Source organism: Prinia subflava, chromosome 1, assembly GCF_021018805.1.
Source record: "Prinia subflava isolate CZ2003 ecotype Zambia chromosome 1, Cam_Psub_1.2, whole genome shotgun sequence".
Classification (NCBI taxonomy): domain Eukaryota; kingdom Metazoa; phylum Chordata; class Aves; order Passeriformes; family Cisticolidae; genus Prinia; species Prinia subflava.
In genome coordinates this window covers 18,589,551-18,606,649 of record NC_086247.1, presented here as the reverse complement: position 1 = coordinate 18,606,649, position 17,099 = coordinate 18,589,551, and the positions used below count along the sequence as shown (strand labels likewise).

General features: G+C 37.6%; 2 protein-coding genes across 8 annotated transcripts in view; one reads left to right on the top strand and one right to left on the bottom strand.

The window, feature by feature from the left end:
* OXR1 (oxidation resistance 1) overlaps nt 1–5,925 on the top strand; it is a 262,529-nt gene extending 256,604 nt beyond the window's left edge. For all 7 annotated transcript variants that reach the window (XM_063389336.1, XM_063389351.1, XM_063389384.1 and 4 more), the window contains 3 exons: nt 2,084–2,179; nt 2,770–2,843; nt 3,598–5,925. In XM_063389336.1, the coding sequence (XP_063245406.1) occupies nt 2,084–2,179; nt 2,770–2,843; nt 3,598–3,733 (306 nt within the window). In that variant the 3' untranslated portion in view covers nt 3,734–5,925. The remainder of the gene's footprint in view (nt 1–2,083; nt 2,180–2,769; nt 2,844–3,597) is intronic.
* A 1,000-nt stretch (nt 5,926–6,925) lies between these two features.
* On the bottom strand, nt 6,926–16,822 carry ABRA (actin binding Rho activating protein). The gene is made up of 2 exons (XM_063389322.1): nt 15,073–16,822; nt 6,926–10,942 (listed from the first exon to the last, which is right to left on the bottom strand). The coding sequence occupies exons 1-2, from the start codon at nt 15,822–15,824 to the stop codon at nt 10,465–10,467; spliced, it is 1,230 nt and encodes a 409-aa protein (XP_063245392.1). The 5' UTR covers nt 15,825–16,822; the 3' UTR covers nt 6,926–10,464.
* Between the last annotated feature and the right edge of the window lie 277 nt (nt 16,823–17,099).

Sequence of the window (17,099 nt, the reverse complement as noted above, 5' to 3'; positions counted from 1 at the left end):
GAATGACTTAGAAGTTAGCATACAGAGACTCAAATAGTTTGAGGACTAAGAAATAATTGCAAGGGTTCTCTTTGCTGGAAAATATGCATGTAGTTATTTAAATACGGAATATTACTGTATTTCACCAGCCCATTTTGTTATATTCATTGATGAAACTAAATTTGAATTCAGGTGGATTTTTATGCTAAAAAATGCTCTATTTAAGTTCAATTATCTGCATACGCTAAGTACAGTCTAAGGTCACAAAATGTTTAACAGAGAAAAGTGAACAGCCAGTTTTTTGAAGTCTAGTCTACTGACCCAGATGCTTGAAGTAACAACAAGAAAAAAGTGTCTCATCTGTCCTGCTTTTTAGAGTTTGCATGTGCAAAGACTATGTATGAAATAGGCATAAATAACTACAGCAATTATAAGTTCTTTGTGACTCATCTTTGAATTTTAACCTTAACAGTTACATGTAGTTGAACTGCAGGTAGTAACAATCTGCTAAACATTAAATACTGCCTTGAAACTCAAATTCCCATGAGTCCATCTAACCAGTAATGGGCTAAAAAAAGAAAAACTGTAGGTATTGATAGCATTAGGGACTCATCTTAAGCCTACCTTGAACTAAAAATGTATAGGGGGGAAAAAAGCATCTTCTGGAAACAAGCAGGAAAACAAACAATTCATTTATTTTCACCTGATTTCCGCAAAAGCAAAAATATAGTAGTTTCTTTCTCTCTTCAGCCTGTTCTTGACCTTGATACAGTGGGAAAATAGAGAAATATCTTCCAACATTTCAATAGTTATTGGATCCTAGATGTTGAATGAAATAAATACCTCTACAAAAAAAAGAAGTTTGTGCCGGTTTTCTTGTGAAGTTGCATTAAAACAAGGGTATGGAAACTTGCACCTCAGTTCATGGATCTTCAAGTCTTTAGATTGAATTTGCTCTTTAACAGTTTCTCTGAAACTGATATAGGTCTCTGAAAAGTGAGCACCTTTAGCTGATTGTAAAACTTCATTTCATCCCCTTGTCAAGTGAGTTTAAAATTTGTTCCAGAGAATCAGATTTTTACATTATAAGCATTGGTCACGTATTTGTTCAAAGGTAATTCTTTCCACTGATGTTAAGGAACCATTTTACATGAGTAAAGTAACTTGTCAGTGTAGTGACATTTTGTTCTTAAAAAAGGTAATATCAAGAAATAAAGTAGTAGTAATATGAGGAAGTTTCTGTTAGCACTGTGACTAAAGAAAGTTTGGTATAGAAGTCCTACTTTTTGTCTGCTCTGTAACAATGGAGTCAAAGCAATGACTTCTCAAATGTTAATTATCAAATTAACTGTTTGCTGTTGTACATAGTTATTAAAAATATGTAAGAGTTTATTACAAGAGAGAAATTCTTGAAATCAACAAAATGTGAGCGCATGCAGGCTCACGTCCAGCTTTTCATCCATAAGAATGCCTGAGCAGTTCTCTGCAAGGCTGCTCTCAGTGAGTTCATCTCCAAGTCTCTACTTAAGCTGGAGATTGCCCTGACCCTGGTACAGGACCTTGCACTTGGATTTGCTGAACTTCATGAGGTTCACCCAGGCCAAGTTCTCAAGTTTGTCCAGGTCCCTCTGGATGGCATCCTGTCCTTCTGTTAAAATGTGTCACTGTCATAAGACAGGGTAACCAGTGCTTACCTGGTGTTTGGACTGGAATTAGTGAATCACATGGATGATAACTCAGCTAAGAGCTTTCTGAAAATAGCCCAGTTAAGTGAAATAGGAGCTATGTAAGAAGGACTTTTTGATCTGAAATTTGAAATACATACATTGGTTTTGAGACCTTTCTGAGTTTACTTTTTATCCATTAGATTTTTTTCTTACTGTACTCATTTATTAATGAAGAAGAGTGCTCTTACTTTCTGTTGTACCACAAAGCACAATATACAATATCCCAGTGCACTCAGAACTGTGATACAGTGAAATTCACAGCGAATTTCAAGCTGACAGTATTTACAACCTGATTTATCAGTTACTATCAGTAGAGATTCTTGCATTCTGTGTAGTTTCTCTGAAGTTTTCCTTGGTCTGCTGTATTTTTGCTACAGGTTTTTGGTGCACTAGCATCTGAGCCGTTTAAAGTAAGCGATGGCTTTTATGGCACTGGAGAGACCTTTATGTTCACTTTTTCTCCAGATTTTGAGGTAAGTAATAATGACTTGGTATGCTTTTGTTGCCTTCTCTACCACCACCCCAAGTACATGATCTTAAAATACTTAAAGGAAGAAATCTAATTGTAAATCTGAAAAATATTACAAGTTGGCCCAAAAAAAAGTCATCACACTAGTTTTTTTATGAACTCTTTTGGTGCACGGTGAATTGGTAGTGTTTACATGCTGAAGAACACGTTCAGCCTGACTCTTTAACTGTACTGAAGATTTTTCTACTGTTTAAATTCTTCCAGGTGTCTGTCTGAAAATTCAAAAACTGTCCTTTTTAGGGGCACATCATCTAATCTAAGTATATTTTCTTGATAGTTTTCATGTGTAGGAGTTTTGGTGCTCAAAGATGACCTGGTTTGGAATGGTCTTATTTTAATTAGCATAAAACCTCAGAGAATTTTTGTCTGCAGCCACCTGTTTCCTGAATTTTCTGTGTCAACTACATTAAACTGGCCTCTAGCCACCCATAGTCTGTCTTTACTGATGGTTGGTTTCCCCTCTGCTGCCCAAATGAAGAGTTCAGATATTTTTACTTGCTAGTGTGTTTTGTTGGTTTTTTTTCTTTTCCTTAGGTTTTTAAATGGACAGGAGACAACATGTTCTTCATTAAAGGAGACATGGATTCTCTTGCTTTTGGTGGAGGAGGGTAAGTTACAATTACAATCTGTTAAAAAATATTTGTCTGGATGCCTTTGAAAAGAAAAATTGGAATTGACTTCAGTTTGCTAACTCAGGACTCAACAGTTACCAGCCAAGAAACTTGGATATGTCAGGTTTAGCTTCTGATGCTGACAAAACTTAAACAAAAGGAGGTTTGTCTTCCCCATAGTGTGGCATAAAGTTTCAGCCATGCAAGATTATGATGCCTTCCGTGCTTGACTTTTATGTGTGTCTTCCTGTACTCAGAATGGACACAAGATGATTGTGGAAGGATGTAAATGTGAATATTATGTGTAACTAGAAAAGGCCTGAATTGAAACAGAACCATCCCAAAACATGCCAGGGTCTCCAGAAATCATGCATTGTCTTGTCCTGTTTTTTTCCCATCCATGCAGGTGCATATCCTTCTGAAATGTTTTCCTTGGTTTTCAGCATTCTCTTTAGATACAAAAGTGCTCTTATGTTATCTCTTTAATAAAAATGGAAAAGGCTGAAAACCAAGGAATTCTAGTTAGCTTATTTGAGAATGGCTGTAAAAGGGATATTCCCAAATTAATAATAAATAGTAAAAAAAGGAATAAAATCCTTGTACCATAAATTTATTAGCAGTAATGAGGTACTTGTGTTAAAAACTAATACTTTAATTCCTTCTCATTTCTAAATTTTGAATGAAAAATACATTGATAGATACAATCCTGACTCCTTCGGTCTTTTAATTTAATACATTGTCTGTCTTGCAGAGGAGAGTTTGCTCTTTGGCTTGATGGTGATCTCTACCATGGAAGAAGTCATTCATGTAAAACATTTGGGAATCACACACTTTCTAAGCGAGAAGACTTCACTATTCAAGACATAGAAATATGGGCTTTTGAATAAGTATTTCACTATTTCTACAGATTATTGTCCCAAACCTGACATGAATCAGTGCAGCTTAAAAATCCCTAGGAGCAATATAATGTATTTTACTTATCTGTTTTGGGGGGTTTTTTTCTAATTTTTCAGTGTGGCCATTAGTTATTTTTTTTAAATAGCAGATTTTTTTTTCATGCTTTTGCATCTGTAATATACTGTCAAACCTTTTCTAAGCTGTAGACTCTTTTACAAAACATCGACCTTGTGGACTAAAAATTAACATTAGTTACTTTGAGCCTTGTGGCCTGCAAAATTTTCTTATCCATATTACAGTTGCCTCCCAGATTTCCCACACACACCTTTCCTGCAATCTGCTAGGGGGCTGCTTCATTGAATATAGCTTATTATTTTTGTATTCAAATTATGTCTATGAATGAAGTTGCCCTCTGTGAACCTCTAAGAAAGCTGCGTGTGGGTATTTGGCAGCAGCACTGCAGAGATTGGTCCAGACCAATGGTAGGTTATTCACGTAGTGCCACAAATGGATGAGAAGCTGAGCATTCCTTCTTAACACAACCCAGCACACACGTGGTGGAGTTAGAAGATATCCAAAGTCAACAGTGCCACTTGTCTTGTTTCTTGTTCATGTGTAGAAAAAAGTCAGTTACTACGTGTTGTAGCTGCATGCTGATTGTATTTAAAGAGTGTTTTGCACATGCTGTTAATGATCTGCAGGTTTGGGACAAATACTGAAAATATTGAGCTAAGTGGCAAAGACTTACAAAATAGCAAGAGAATGTAAGAATATGATGGTTCTGAAAAATTAAAAGGCTAAAGCAAGCAAATCTCAGTGAACAATTTGTAGCTATAGTAGGGCATTAAAAGTACAGAAACAGATGCATCTTTCTTCAACATAAAGTGTCAGATATATACTGTTATACTGTTGTAGCCGTGTAGCACATCAGCTCCAAGAATATAGCTTATTCCTGTCCAAAGAAAAAAATACTTGTGATGTTTTTGAGTGGGGGTCTATGTTGTAAATTTACAATTAGCACCAGCTCTGATTAAAATGACATCATGTATCATAGGTAGACAATATTGTAATTCAGTAGACTTGTGGAATATGCAAACTTACTGTCATGTGACCTCAAAAAATAAATGACAGGCTAGAATACAGTTCCAGTAGCTCTTGTTCACTTTTGTAGAAAACTTGATAAGCCATTGTGGCAATAACAGCTCAACAAAACTGTTTGTTTCAAAGCTTTTATTCTATGTTCTGCAAAAAAACAAAACAAAACAAAAAAAGAACAAAAAAATTGCTGTTAAGTGTGACAGTGACTGACTTTGTGCTGAAATTTCAGCTATTTCAGACAAACATTGTATATTATCTTGTAAATTAATGTTTAAAGTAGTTTTGTTATTATAGAAAAGTGTTGATTGACGGGTTGCTTATAGCACTTTAAATTATTCTAGAAATGGAATAAAAGCCAAATGGGTTGGCTTACGTAGATGTAGTTGTATATTTCAAAATATTTACATTTCTGGAAAGTAAAAAAAGAAAAAACTTATTTGAAGACAGCTTACTGCTATGGTAACAAGAAAGGGCAGATGTTTCATCTATAATATGCTAATGCTCAATATGAATAGAAAAACAGGGCTTTGTTTCCTGTCTCTGTGTATATCTCTTTATCCTTATTAGAACTTAGTACAATGTGTAGAGTAAGTGTTTACAAAATAAGGAACTGTAAATAAATTGAAATGGCTTTTCTCCCCTTTGGTCTTCCACAGCAGTATTATTGTCTTTGTGGAGTTACAACTGATTATTACAACAACAACAAAAAAATCCTGTAATGGATTTCAAGTACTATAAGCTCACAGTGATGTATAGCAAATAAATCTAAATATATGTAAAAATAAAATTGAGTTGGAGTTTATTTAGAAGGTGGAGTTTATGTAGAAGCACAATGCCTTTTTTTGCTGTTCATTTAACAACTGATTGTATAGGATGCATTTTCTCATCTTTTTTGGCATTTCTGGGGCTTTCTAAAACCCAGTGTGAACCAATGGGAATGAAATACATTGTCTTCAACCATTTTGAAGAGGGAGAGGGGAAAAGAAAAGTCTCAGATCATCCTTGCTGGCGAAACCATTAATTTAACTGCGTGGTCTCACTATCCTAATGCTATATTACAAATAAAGCATATTTTAGTTTTTTAGTGGGTGGTGTGAAGAATTTTATAAATAATTATACTTTGAAGAATTAAATGAAAGCACACAAAAATCTTCAGTAGCTGAATGTGTCCAAGTATTAGACTAGTCTTGGAAAAGTAAATAGGAAGCAAAAAAGTGGAAATCAAGAATAGTATTTAGTAAGCGGTACAGTAGCAATTATGCTTGTAAAATACTAAATTATTTAAGGAATAGAAGGACATTTGATTTTAAAGCATAAGTGACTGTGGCAACACTTGGTGCAGCAACTGGCTGTGTTAGGGGTCAATAGAAGGTAGCACGTGTCTATTCAGGTAAGAATTTTATTACCAGAGGTGTAGTTAATTTCTATATGACACACATAAAAGGCACTGTCTTGCTGTCCCTTCTGTCTTCAATTCATTATCCTTTTTCTGTAGCAGAATTCCTTTCTCTCTTTCCTGTCAGGGTTTGTTTCTGTGATTGTCAAGTGTTGGGGTTTGACATTCGCTGAAGGCTTATGAGACTCATTATCTGGAGTTTGCTGCTATAAGACCATGTCTCAGCAAACTGTACTTGGATGGACTCACTGGGATCCAAACATGGAGTTCTTAAACCATCTTTTTGCCTCTGAATTCTATTTGTTGCTGCTTTTGTGTAATCTGCAAAAAGGTCATAATTTATGACATATGGCTTGTGCTTGCATCTTCCTGCTCACCTGTTTCTGTTGCATTAGAGGTTTTTTGTACAAGAATTAGAATGTTTGCATAAAATTTGCTCTTGGAAGATGAGTAAGAACATTAACTATTCCTTCAGCTTCAAATAAAAAATAAGTCTTGTATTCTTCATTCGGTATTTTAATCTTAAATCTCACTTTTATGTTCTCCCTTCATAAAAGAACAGATCTCATCAGGGTATTTTACTGTTGTCACTGCAGTTTGGAGCTCAATTAAGGGAACAAACCTCCTCTTTCTCCTCTTCAGAGGATGTTCTACTGCAGTGATAGAGGGCTGCACTGTCCTTCTGGAGCAGAGAGAGGAATCGTCCAGCTGAGGGAATGATGTACACTGGGTGTAGTATGTGCAAATCAAGTGCAAGCCAGTCCTGCTGGCTGTCTCACTGCAGAAGTGCCAGTGCCAGCTCTGCTTACAAGCTTTGTAATTGTAGTTTGTTTTCTCTTGTGATAATTACACTGCTAATAGTACACGTGCTGTTGAATGCTCAACTGCTTTGTGCCCTGAGGTGTCAGCAGTGGCTTTAGTTGAGAATTTGGGGCAGGGCAGTGTGTACATAGCAGCTGAAATGGCTGTGAGAGGAGGGGCTGCCATTACCTGTTCTGTGATGAGGAATGATCGAACATTCCGCCATGAATAGTAATGCTCTTCACTACAGGTAATTTTATTTCAATAGCCTTCCCCTGTTTTAAAAATGAGCTTATTACTAAACCTTGACTGTACAGAAACGTTTGTAAAGAAGGAATCATTGTTGTGGAGGAGAGAGTTGATTTCCACTGGGTGGGATACATGTCCATGGAACTTTCTACTCACTTCAAGCCACTGCAGTAAATGTGGTAAGACTTGGAAAAATACAAAGGTGTAAAAGTCAAATTTATTTCTTCTGGTACAAGTTCCATGCTGTCACTGAAGCTTGATAACTGTATTAGAATATGAGAAATGTATGTAAGTTCCTACAGAGGAAGAATCTTTTCACTACCAAGGATGTGCAAAAACAACACTAGCTTCAGACAGGAGAGTGCAGGAGTTCTGTTTCAAGTAAAACATTTTGGGGGTGAATACAGTATTTAAGAAAATAATGTGCAACTATAAGCTATCATGAGAGTAGCTGAGAGTTGCTCATTGTCTCAAAGGTTAAGGGTTTTATTTTCAAAGCAAGTCAGAACTAGGAAAGCAAGTCTTAAAAATTTACAGAGACTGCTTTAATCAAGCAGGTTTTGACCTTTATCATCTATTACTTAGAATATTTAAATTTGGCAGGGGTTGTGCTAATTTCACAGGAATGCAGCACAGTATAATAGGAGATTTAGGATGGATAATTCAGGGAGCACTTTTGTTTGGTTGTTTTTTAATGAGGTCAGATTTATTATTTCCCACACCATGGATAAATTTATCACACAAGTTAATGTAAAAAAATGTTATAAAGCATATAAACTACATGAAATGCTTCCATACACCATAACTTACATCAATATTTAGTATTTCTTTTTGACAAAAATGGTAAATTATTTTCAGAAATTAGAAGACTTTGCATGATACCACCTACTCAAAGGTAAATAGTGGAGCATAGTATGAGCAAAAATACTAGTTATGTCACGTCGTTTTCTCATCCAATTGGAAATAAAATAGTTTGGGGGGAAGAATAGGAAAAAGTGGGGTGTTGGTTTATTTTACGTAGATTTTAACACTGGGATGAATGAATGGGAGGCTTAAGTTACCTGCAGTGAGCTGGCAATCAGTGAGGGTGATGATATGTAGTAGTGATTACATTGTTATGGCTGCTGCGTTTTCCTGTGGTAGGATGAGGATTCTCACAAGCAGAAATGCGTAATTCAGTTAACCCTTACATGCCTTTAGTGTGTATTCTTTGTACAGGTGTTTTGTGTAAGGTCTGTTGCCATGTACTCTGAAATCTTTTTCTGGTGCTTTGGACAGAGAAACCTTCACAGGAAATATTTTAACAGCCTATGGAAAGGAGGATGTTTTCATATTTTGAAGTAACTTACTAATATTTTACTTCACTGAATCTGCACACGTATTTGTTTTATAGTATATGGGAGAATAATTATTTATAATAAATAATTTTATTTATAGTTCATGTATTACTTTGACAACAAATTTTTTTCAAGACAATTTAGACAGCTATAAAAAGTCATTATATAAAGGTAAAAAGAGGAACTTAAGAATATGCAGGTAAAAATTATGTAAGTATTACAGTAATACATCAGTTTTGTAGGTCAACTTGAGTAGTCTGAGATCTCAAGAAAACATTAAATAAGCTCCATTGAGTCCATCTTACAATTAATTTTTCTTCCATAGAGTCACATAATGTAACTATGCCCAAAGTATCAATGATCTACATAGATTTAGAATAGATGTAATAGTCAGTTCTTGTATCATTAAGTTATAGAATATTTGGTTTATTTGTACATTGAAGCTTCAAGCTGGAGTGTCTGTACTCACAATAAGATGGCAATACTTGTTTTATCAGAGACAAGATGTTAATACACCTCTACTTCTGTAAGAAAATATTTGCTTTTTCAGTTTGAAAGACTCTTAAGAGGGAAGAAAACACTTCTTTTTCATTACTTGCCCAGGCATCTGCTATGAAACATGCTTTTCATGTTAAGAGCACACATTTTACCAGGACAGCTATTTTTTACAATAATAGAGAAACTGATCTCTTTAATCCAGTAAGTAGCAGAGACCTTACAGGGTTCTCAGATTTGTGAATAATATGATTTTAAGCCTTAGAAGTATTAGTTCATAAGCATTTAGTCCTCTTCAGCATCACGTGGACAGAAATAAATTATTTCTGTGACATTGGAATGGCAAATGCTGTAAAATGAGGTCAGTATTTCTGTATAATGCGGAACAACATTTTCCTCAAAGTTATGAACCCATTTCTCTCTTTTCTCATAGAGGAACATTTCAATGGAAGATGATGATGTTAGTCACTTTTTGCTGTATACAAAAGTACAAGTACCTGGCTAGTATTTATATGTTACATATTATTTTCCCTGTGTTTATAAGAAGAATATCTGTATAGATAATCAGATGAGATGTTGCACAATGTTGCATAGAAAGTATTTTTAGATAGCTGTCTATTCAAAACTTTTTATTCATTACATTCCAACCTCCATAAGTTTAAATATGAAATAATCTAAAAAAATTAGTTATATAAATACAATAAATATATAAAATTCCATTTATAAAAAGAATAATTTTTATGTTATATATAAGAGAAAGCTGTGTCAACAGTTGTATCAAGAAGATAATAGTGCAGTAATAGTTACATATCATACTTGTAAAGAAAAACATGCAGCATCCATGATTCTGTATTATAATAAGGTAATTTTACTTGTATTTAAATCAATTAATTAGGAAGGGAAGTACATGCACAAGACCATTTTTCAGATCAAAAACTTTGCCTGAGTTCATATTGTCATTCAACTTCTGATCTGGCATGTTTCATATTCCTGATATTCGAGTTTAAACAAGTTGGGAATATCTTAATGTAACATGAAGTAGAAGTTGCAATCAGTTTGTAGCTATTTATATTGCTCTGGGCTTTTATCATCAGCTGCTTATATTTCATATGGATTTTTCTCCTTATTTTTCATGTAGTAATTAGCTTAATTGTCCTGCAAGCAATGTACAAAATGAAGTCCATTTGGATGTTTCGGTTATCATGCACTAGTTATAAAATACATATTTCAAAAAATACTCTTCTAAGTGGTGAACAGCTGAATCGTATATTCAAATGTGCAAATGCTAATGGCAAGGGTGAAGAGGAGAAAAGTTTTCCAAAAGTTATTCTGATTATAGCCTAACTTATTTTAATAAAGTAATTATGACATTATCATCTCTTCCTTGCCATAACATTTCTCCTTCGAAGTCCACCAGCCCGTGTTTCCTGGCTCTCATCAGGATCCCAACAACCTTATCTGAAATGCGAACGTATCTGTCGAAGAGCTCCCCGAAAGTGACTTGGATCTTGCCGTCGGGCCGTGGCCTGGCCATCGATTCGATGATGAAGCACATGTCCCTGATCTCGCGGTGGATGTGCGCCTCAGCCCTCTTGGCTCTCTCAGCGGTTTTGGTCCCCTCCTTTGGGTGGCCGTACCCTTCATCGCCTTTGTGTAGACGCGTGGCCATGGCCAGCTCGTGGTCGAAGTCGTCGCTGAAGGGGTTCAGCTTCTGCGTGGTGATGTGCTGCTCGGCCCATTCCTGCCAGCGGTCCTTGAGGCTGTGCACGGCGCTGCATTTCCTGCGCGCCTTGCTGCGCGCCTCCTCGCTCAGCCGGCTGGCGCTGGAAACAGAGCACACACACCTGAGCTTGCAGCTCCTTTCCTGATGCACTTCTGTGCTTAGTGCTCTCTGCTGTAACCGGGTTACTGTGGTTTTGGGACCAGCTGGAGTCCACCAGGTGGCACAAGTTAACCACTTCTAAGTTAGTTCCCTAGGGGCTGTTCCTCCACGTTCACTTTGCACTCGAAGGCAAGTTCCGTGATCACAGCTTTATCCTGTCTACACTATCACCTTCCAGCCCCGACCTGAGCCCATTTTGACAAACTGCACCCCAGAATGGCTTAATTCTGTAATGGATTACCTGCACCTTCTGTACCTTTGGTCAGTCACACAGTTCCCCAGTCCTGCGTGCTTGGCCAAGCCTGAAGTGTGCCTGCCCTGAGGTTAGAGATGCTGATTGCTGTAGGTGTATGACCTGGCTGAAACCTAGAAGGCAGTGCCTAGAAAAGTCTGTCCTCTGTAATAGATGTCAATGATTATAGCAACAACAAAAAGCTAATTGAGTGCAGTAGCTCTGTCTATGCTTCTGTATTTGGAGTGTGGTTCTGAATAAATATTGAAGTCCCAAATTCACATATTCCCATTGGTAAGGTAGAAGCCTGAACGTGTCAAGGACAAAGGATAAGGAAAAACCTTCAGTTTTTAAGAGTTGGGGGGTTTGTTTGTTTGTTTGTTTTATGACTGTAATAGTTCTGGATGACTCCAGGCAGACTTGTGGCCAATCTCACACATATGGAACAGCTGTAGATAGTCTGAGCTAGTCTTTGTGCTGTCCGCATCCTGTCACTGTGTACATACAGAACTCAGCTTAGGACTAGGCTGTGCTGTGACTGTGCCAAAGTAATTTGTTTTTTAATATTTTTACTCTCCAAAATGTTGCTGTGAAACCTCCCCAGTAATGTTAGCTGAATGTTAACACCAGAGAATCAAAATGCACTTAGCAAACAGTACACAGTGCTGCAAAGTTGCAGAAAATTCTATTCCCCTGTTTGGACATTCCTTTGTTTTTCACTAAGCTGACTGAAATAGAGAATAGGAGTCATAGAGATGTCCCCAGTTCAGATCAATGCACTGAAAAGATGCCAGGGCTGTGCTAGGGTAAGAATTGTAAACACCTAGTGCCAGGGATAGAAAAAGAACTAGGAGAGCTGCACTAGTTAATTAGCTTTGGAGTTGCCCTCAGATTGTCTTACCTGCATTGAGGAACTATGTTTAAAAAGCTCCAAAATGCTCTCCCCCATCAATTTGGTGAAAAAAAAATCAGAAGAACTGAGCATATTGAGTGGCCAAGTAAGTGCACCTTTCTTCTGTGGTGTGATTACAGAGCATCCTGAGAGTAGGCAGCATGCCTGTACCTGTAATTTTGTATAAGTGACTAACAGGTATGTGTTGGCAGGAAAGCATTAAAATATACTGGTGAAGTAATTCTAGAAAATTTGGTTTCCTGACAATAAACCAAATGCTCCTCTATATAAGCTGTTGTCATACAGAGAAAGGGAAAGCTGTGATCCTTTGTCCCTTCACCTGAATTGTGCCTTCTTTGTCCAGAGGAGCTGTGGGCACAGGATTTGGCTATGCAGAGGAATTTGTCTCCCAAAGCCTATGGCTGTCACAAAGGTCACAGAAACCCTGTGTCAGCACAGTCTGAACTCCGACTGAAGCTCAGATTGCTTCACTAGCTCTTCATGTGGGAAGCTATCAGTTAAGGCAGGGGAAAGAAAAATCCTAAGTGAATCAAAATTGCCTTGAAGAAGTGATGCTATCAGTGTCAGTGGAGCTGATGAGTAGATATTGTCATGGAGGGCTTATTCCTCAGCCACAGCCAGCTGCTTCCCCTTCTCTCCAGGGACTATGACCTCTGAGAAGGTCCTAGAACTTCAGTTCCTCAGATTGAGCAGAGAGAGTGTGCTGTGCAGTCTTTGTTACTTGCTTTAATTTGATAGTCTAGAATGCATTCCCTCCTTTTTCTACTAAAACTCATTTTCCTTTCTAGCAGAATATTATTATCACCTTCATCCAAATCATCTTCTCAGTGGTTGAGAAAACCATCTCATCTATCCTTGTGCTTTTAACGTGCCTCATGTGGGCTTGAAAAAACCTTACTTTTTAATGCAGCTTGTAATTTAACCATTTCTAGTTGCTGAAGTGCTATTTTTGCCATTGTTAAACTTAAGTTTAAAACGTGACTTGTGTACATAAAGAAGCATTTTTTCATGGTTCTACTGCACCTACACAATGGATTGTGCATCCAAAGTGAAGGTTTTGAACTTTTACCCAGTCTAAGTGCTTTACATGCAACAATAAACTAAGCAAACCTGTTAAGCAGAATGATGATCCTAAATGCATTCTGACCTTCTAGGCAAATAATGCCTGTGTTGAGTATTTGCCCTGGTTCTGTCTGTAGGTTTGAGTTTTGAATCCTGGTTTGAGTTTTTGAGTTTCATTTCCTTTTTGTTGCATCCCTTTTGCTCCTAAGCAGGAGCAGAATAGTGTCTCTCATGCCAGAAGGAGTCAACAGACTTTTTACTAAGGAAGCAACCTTATTCCAGGGAGTAGTGAAGGAAATAATGAGGGTGCTGATGTGAGGGAAACAAAATACTTGCACTGATGCTTTTTTCCTGGAATGTGGAGAGGAAAAAGGGAGATATGCTTTAACAACTTACTTATGGCCTTTTTGAAATGTTCATAAAGGTGGCAGGCTGAAATACTGTATTCTGTAAAGTAAATTTTAAAAAATGAATAGTTAAAAAGGTCCAGTCCTGATAGCAGCATTGTACGTGACGAAAATTATTTTTGTGTCCAATTTCCAATCGTGGAAGAAAGGGCTATTAGTAACATAGAGGGTGTTATTTCAATCATTTGGACCACAGTAAATACGGCTAATCAACCTTTTTTCCAGTAGCAGCACTAAATTTAGACATACAAGGAAAAGATAAGAAAAGTTTAACAGAAGCTGGATAGTTGGTCTGTTTCTATTCTAACATTTGAAACTGAGAAAATGAGTTTTAGTTGTAGTTGTTTACAGGTAAGTGCTGCAAATGTATCCTTTTTCCACTGTCTATTTGGAATATTTGGTTTTAGGCCCTAACTTCTGTGAAAGGTGCACACAGTCCTTGCCAAAAGTAGGTATCACAAACTTTCAAGCCCTAGGTTACTGGGGAGATTTTTTCACTTGTGCCGTTAACCGCTTTCTTACAGGAGCTGACTGCTCAGCCATACAGCAAAGGACCATTCTAACCCCATCTGAACAGTTTAAATAGCTCTGGGGGGTGTGTTCAGATAGGTGTGCTTAAAGGTGCTGTATGGTTGAAACCCATAACTACGTTAGTCAGTCTGATGGTCCCAATAACGTTTATCAGTAGTGAGGTGTAAAACCAAAACAGCGACCATGATACAGCCTGCCTGCCTGACAGAGTATGTTTTGCATTTTCATCAGTTTTTTATCCTTGGTGCTAATTCAGTTTTTAATTTCTGAAAATGCAATTGAGGTATGGTGTGAACTTGGGGTCCAAGATATTGTGAAATTTTCCTTTCTTTGAACTGATGAATTCCAAATTCATAGAAAGCTTCCAAAGAGAAGCAGTGAACCCAGCTTTTGGTAAGAAGTATGTGGAAGAAATTCCTGCAACAATAATTTGGGACTTACTCTTCAAATTGCTCCTGAGAATATTTACAATTTATACTAAGCAAAATAATAAGCATTTGGAAATACTACTTGTCAACTATATTGATTTAGACAACATTTGCTGAAATAAATGAATAGCTGAAGGGTCTTGAGGTAAAAGTTGTGATTCTGAAATATGGACTGAAATATTAACAAGTGAATTGTTATTTTGATGAACCAGTAAATCCAGTGTGAAAACTAAATATAATTAACATCTCTAAAATATAACTTCCTGACTTTTTGTATTGGGTACATAGTCCAATGTTGTTGAGTGATATGTGAAAGATCTCCTGAATTTTGATTAATTTCTTCTAAGCCAAGAGTAATACTTTATCTTTGGCCACTTCCTACTATTCCCCCCACCCTCCATTATCCTCGTGGAAAGCTGTACCCCTCTGCCATTTGTCTAATGAAGATGCTTTTGATGTAATTGATATAATTTGATGCAATGAAGGTGCTTTACTTACACAGATGGGACAGGCCGTTTAATCCTCACAGCTGTCACCTCCCGGTCACTGTCCTCCTGCTCCAGCTTGTCCTCTGCTTCCCCATAGCCACTGTCCTGGGCATCCAGGCTGTCTTCACGACACTTAAGCAGCAGTTCTCCCTTGTCCACATCTTTGTCCTCTTCTTCCATCTTCTCCCAGCCCTTGGTCAGCTCTGATACCACATTTGAACACTTTCTCCTTATGGTTGAAGGCAATTTGCTGCTAAGAATTTTGTCAATAGCACTTGATTCTTCTTTGAGTCCGGTCATCTCGGAATTGCTGTTGTTGTTCTCGTATCTTTCACTCAGGAGACTGACATCGCCCCCCCGCTCGTAGGCTTTGCTGACAACTGTTTTGGTCACCTCTTTGCTTTTAATGCTGAACATTTTGAGGTCTTCATCTGATTCCCTTGAGTTTTTTTCAGCATCTCTTTTTGTCACTGATTCCTTTGCTAAGGATTTTTCATCACCTTTTTCTTGGTCCTTCTTGACAGATGGAATTTGCCATTTTTCAAAGGAGTTTTCTTGTGCAGGCTGAGCTGATGAGTTTTCTGCAGTGGGAACCCATCCAGAGGGCTCTTGCTCTTGCTTTACATGGTGCTCAGATGCCCACTGCTGCCAGCCTCGTGCCAAGCTGAAGACGTGGCTGGCCATCCGGATCTTGTGGACAGCCCTTTTCACAGGAGCAGCGCTCGGATTTTCCTCAGGAGCCACGTTGCTGTCTGCTGCCATCCTGGCTTCTCCCCTTCCTCTGCTCAGCACCTTCTGAATGGACTTCCTGAAGTGAATAATGCCCTCTGAAGAGGGCCACACGGATTTAAATAGAAGCAGGAGCAGTTGATGCCCATGGAAAATATGTGAAACACTTCTCACAAAGATATAGTATCCTCACTGTTGCAGAGGTCTTTTTTTAAAACGCGGGGTTACATTTCATCACAGCAGATGAATGATGCATGATGCAAACAGTGTGACACAGTGCTGGAAATAGTGGGAAAGCAATAGCTCCTTTAGTCCCTCCTTCCCTGGGACTCCTGAATTCCCAGTTTGTTGGCAAGGGTCTTGTCCTTTTGGAAATGCAGCCCTTGGGTTAGAGATCCTGATCAGAGTGACTGAAAATGCTAAATATGAGGGGCTGTCAGTGGCTAGGAATTTTGGCCAGACTGGACTCTCCTCATCATCACAAGAAAATAGTGGCCCTTGTCATGCAGTGTGAAGCTAGAAGCAAGTTATGACTGAGAATTTTGTATAGGTGTTTCCTAAAAAGATGTTGGGTGACTTTTTCTTATTGCTCATATGTCCAAGGAAATCGAGGTTTGTTAATTTTTTAAAAGGTATTTATGTGTTCTCTTCCCAGTCATTATCTATTAATGTCTCTCTCTTTAGACTGTGCCTTCAGGGGGGCCTGGGAACACTATCATGTTTGGTGTCAGCACAGAGGAAGAGGGAATCACTATGTCTGAGGATCGGTATAGTGTCTGACTTGATCAGATGCATGAATGATCTCCAAGTTTTAGGGTTTTGAGAAAATAAAATGTAACCTATTTAATTTCTCGCTCCTTTTCAATAGAGTTATATACAGCTTAATTGTGTTTACTGTGTAAATGTAATGTAGAAATGTAGATGTAGAAAAAAATGTAGAAAAAAATCAGTTTTTCTAGGAAACCTTGTGATTTGTCCACTCCAGAGGACTCCCTTGAGTGTGTCCCTATTTGAATTTGTGAAATTGTTTAGTGAATTGATACATCCATTTTTGCATGATAATAAATATTTTTCTGAGATGTAGTCTTGTGATATCTTCTTTCTGTATAATGTTTCCTAAATAGGAATGGAAAATGTCATTGCTTTTTCAATCCATCATAGCTTGCAGATTACAGGATGACCCGTGGCACTTGCCATGTGGTGCTCTGAGGCACACTGAACTTCAAGGAATTCTTTTGGCTTTGTTGGTGTTACATCAGAGATAAATATGGACTCTCATACTCTGCCTTTTTTTTATCTTCCCTCTGT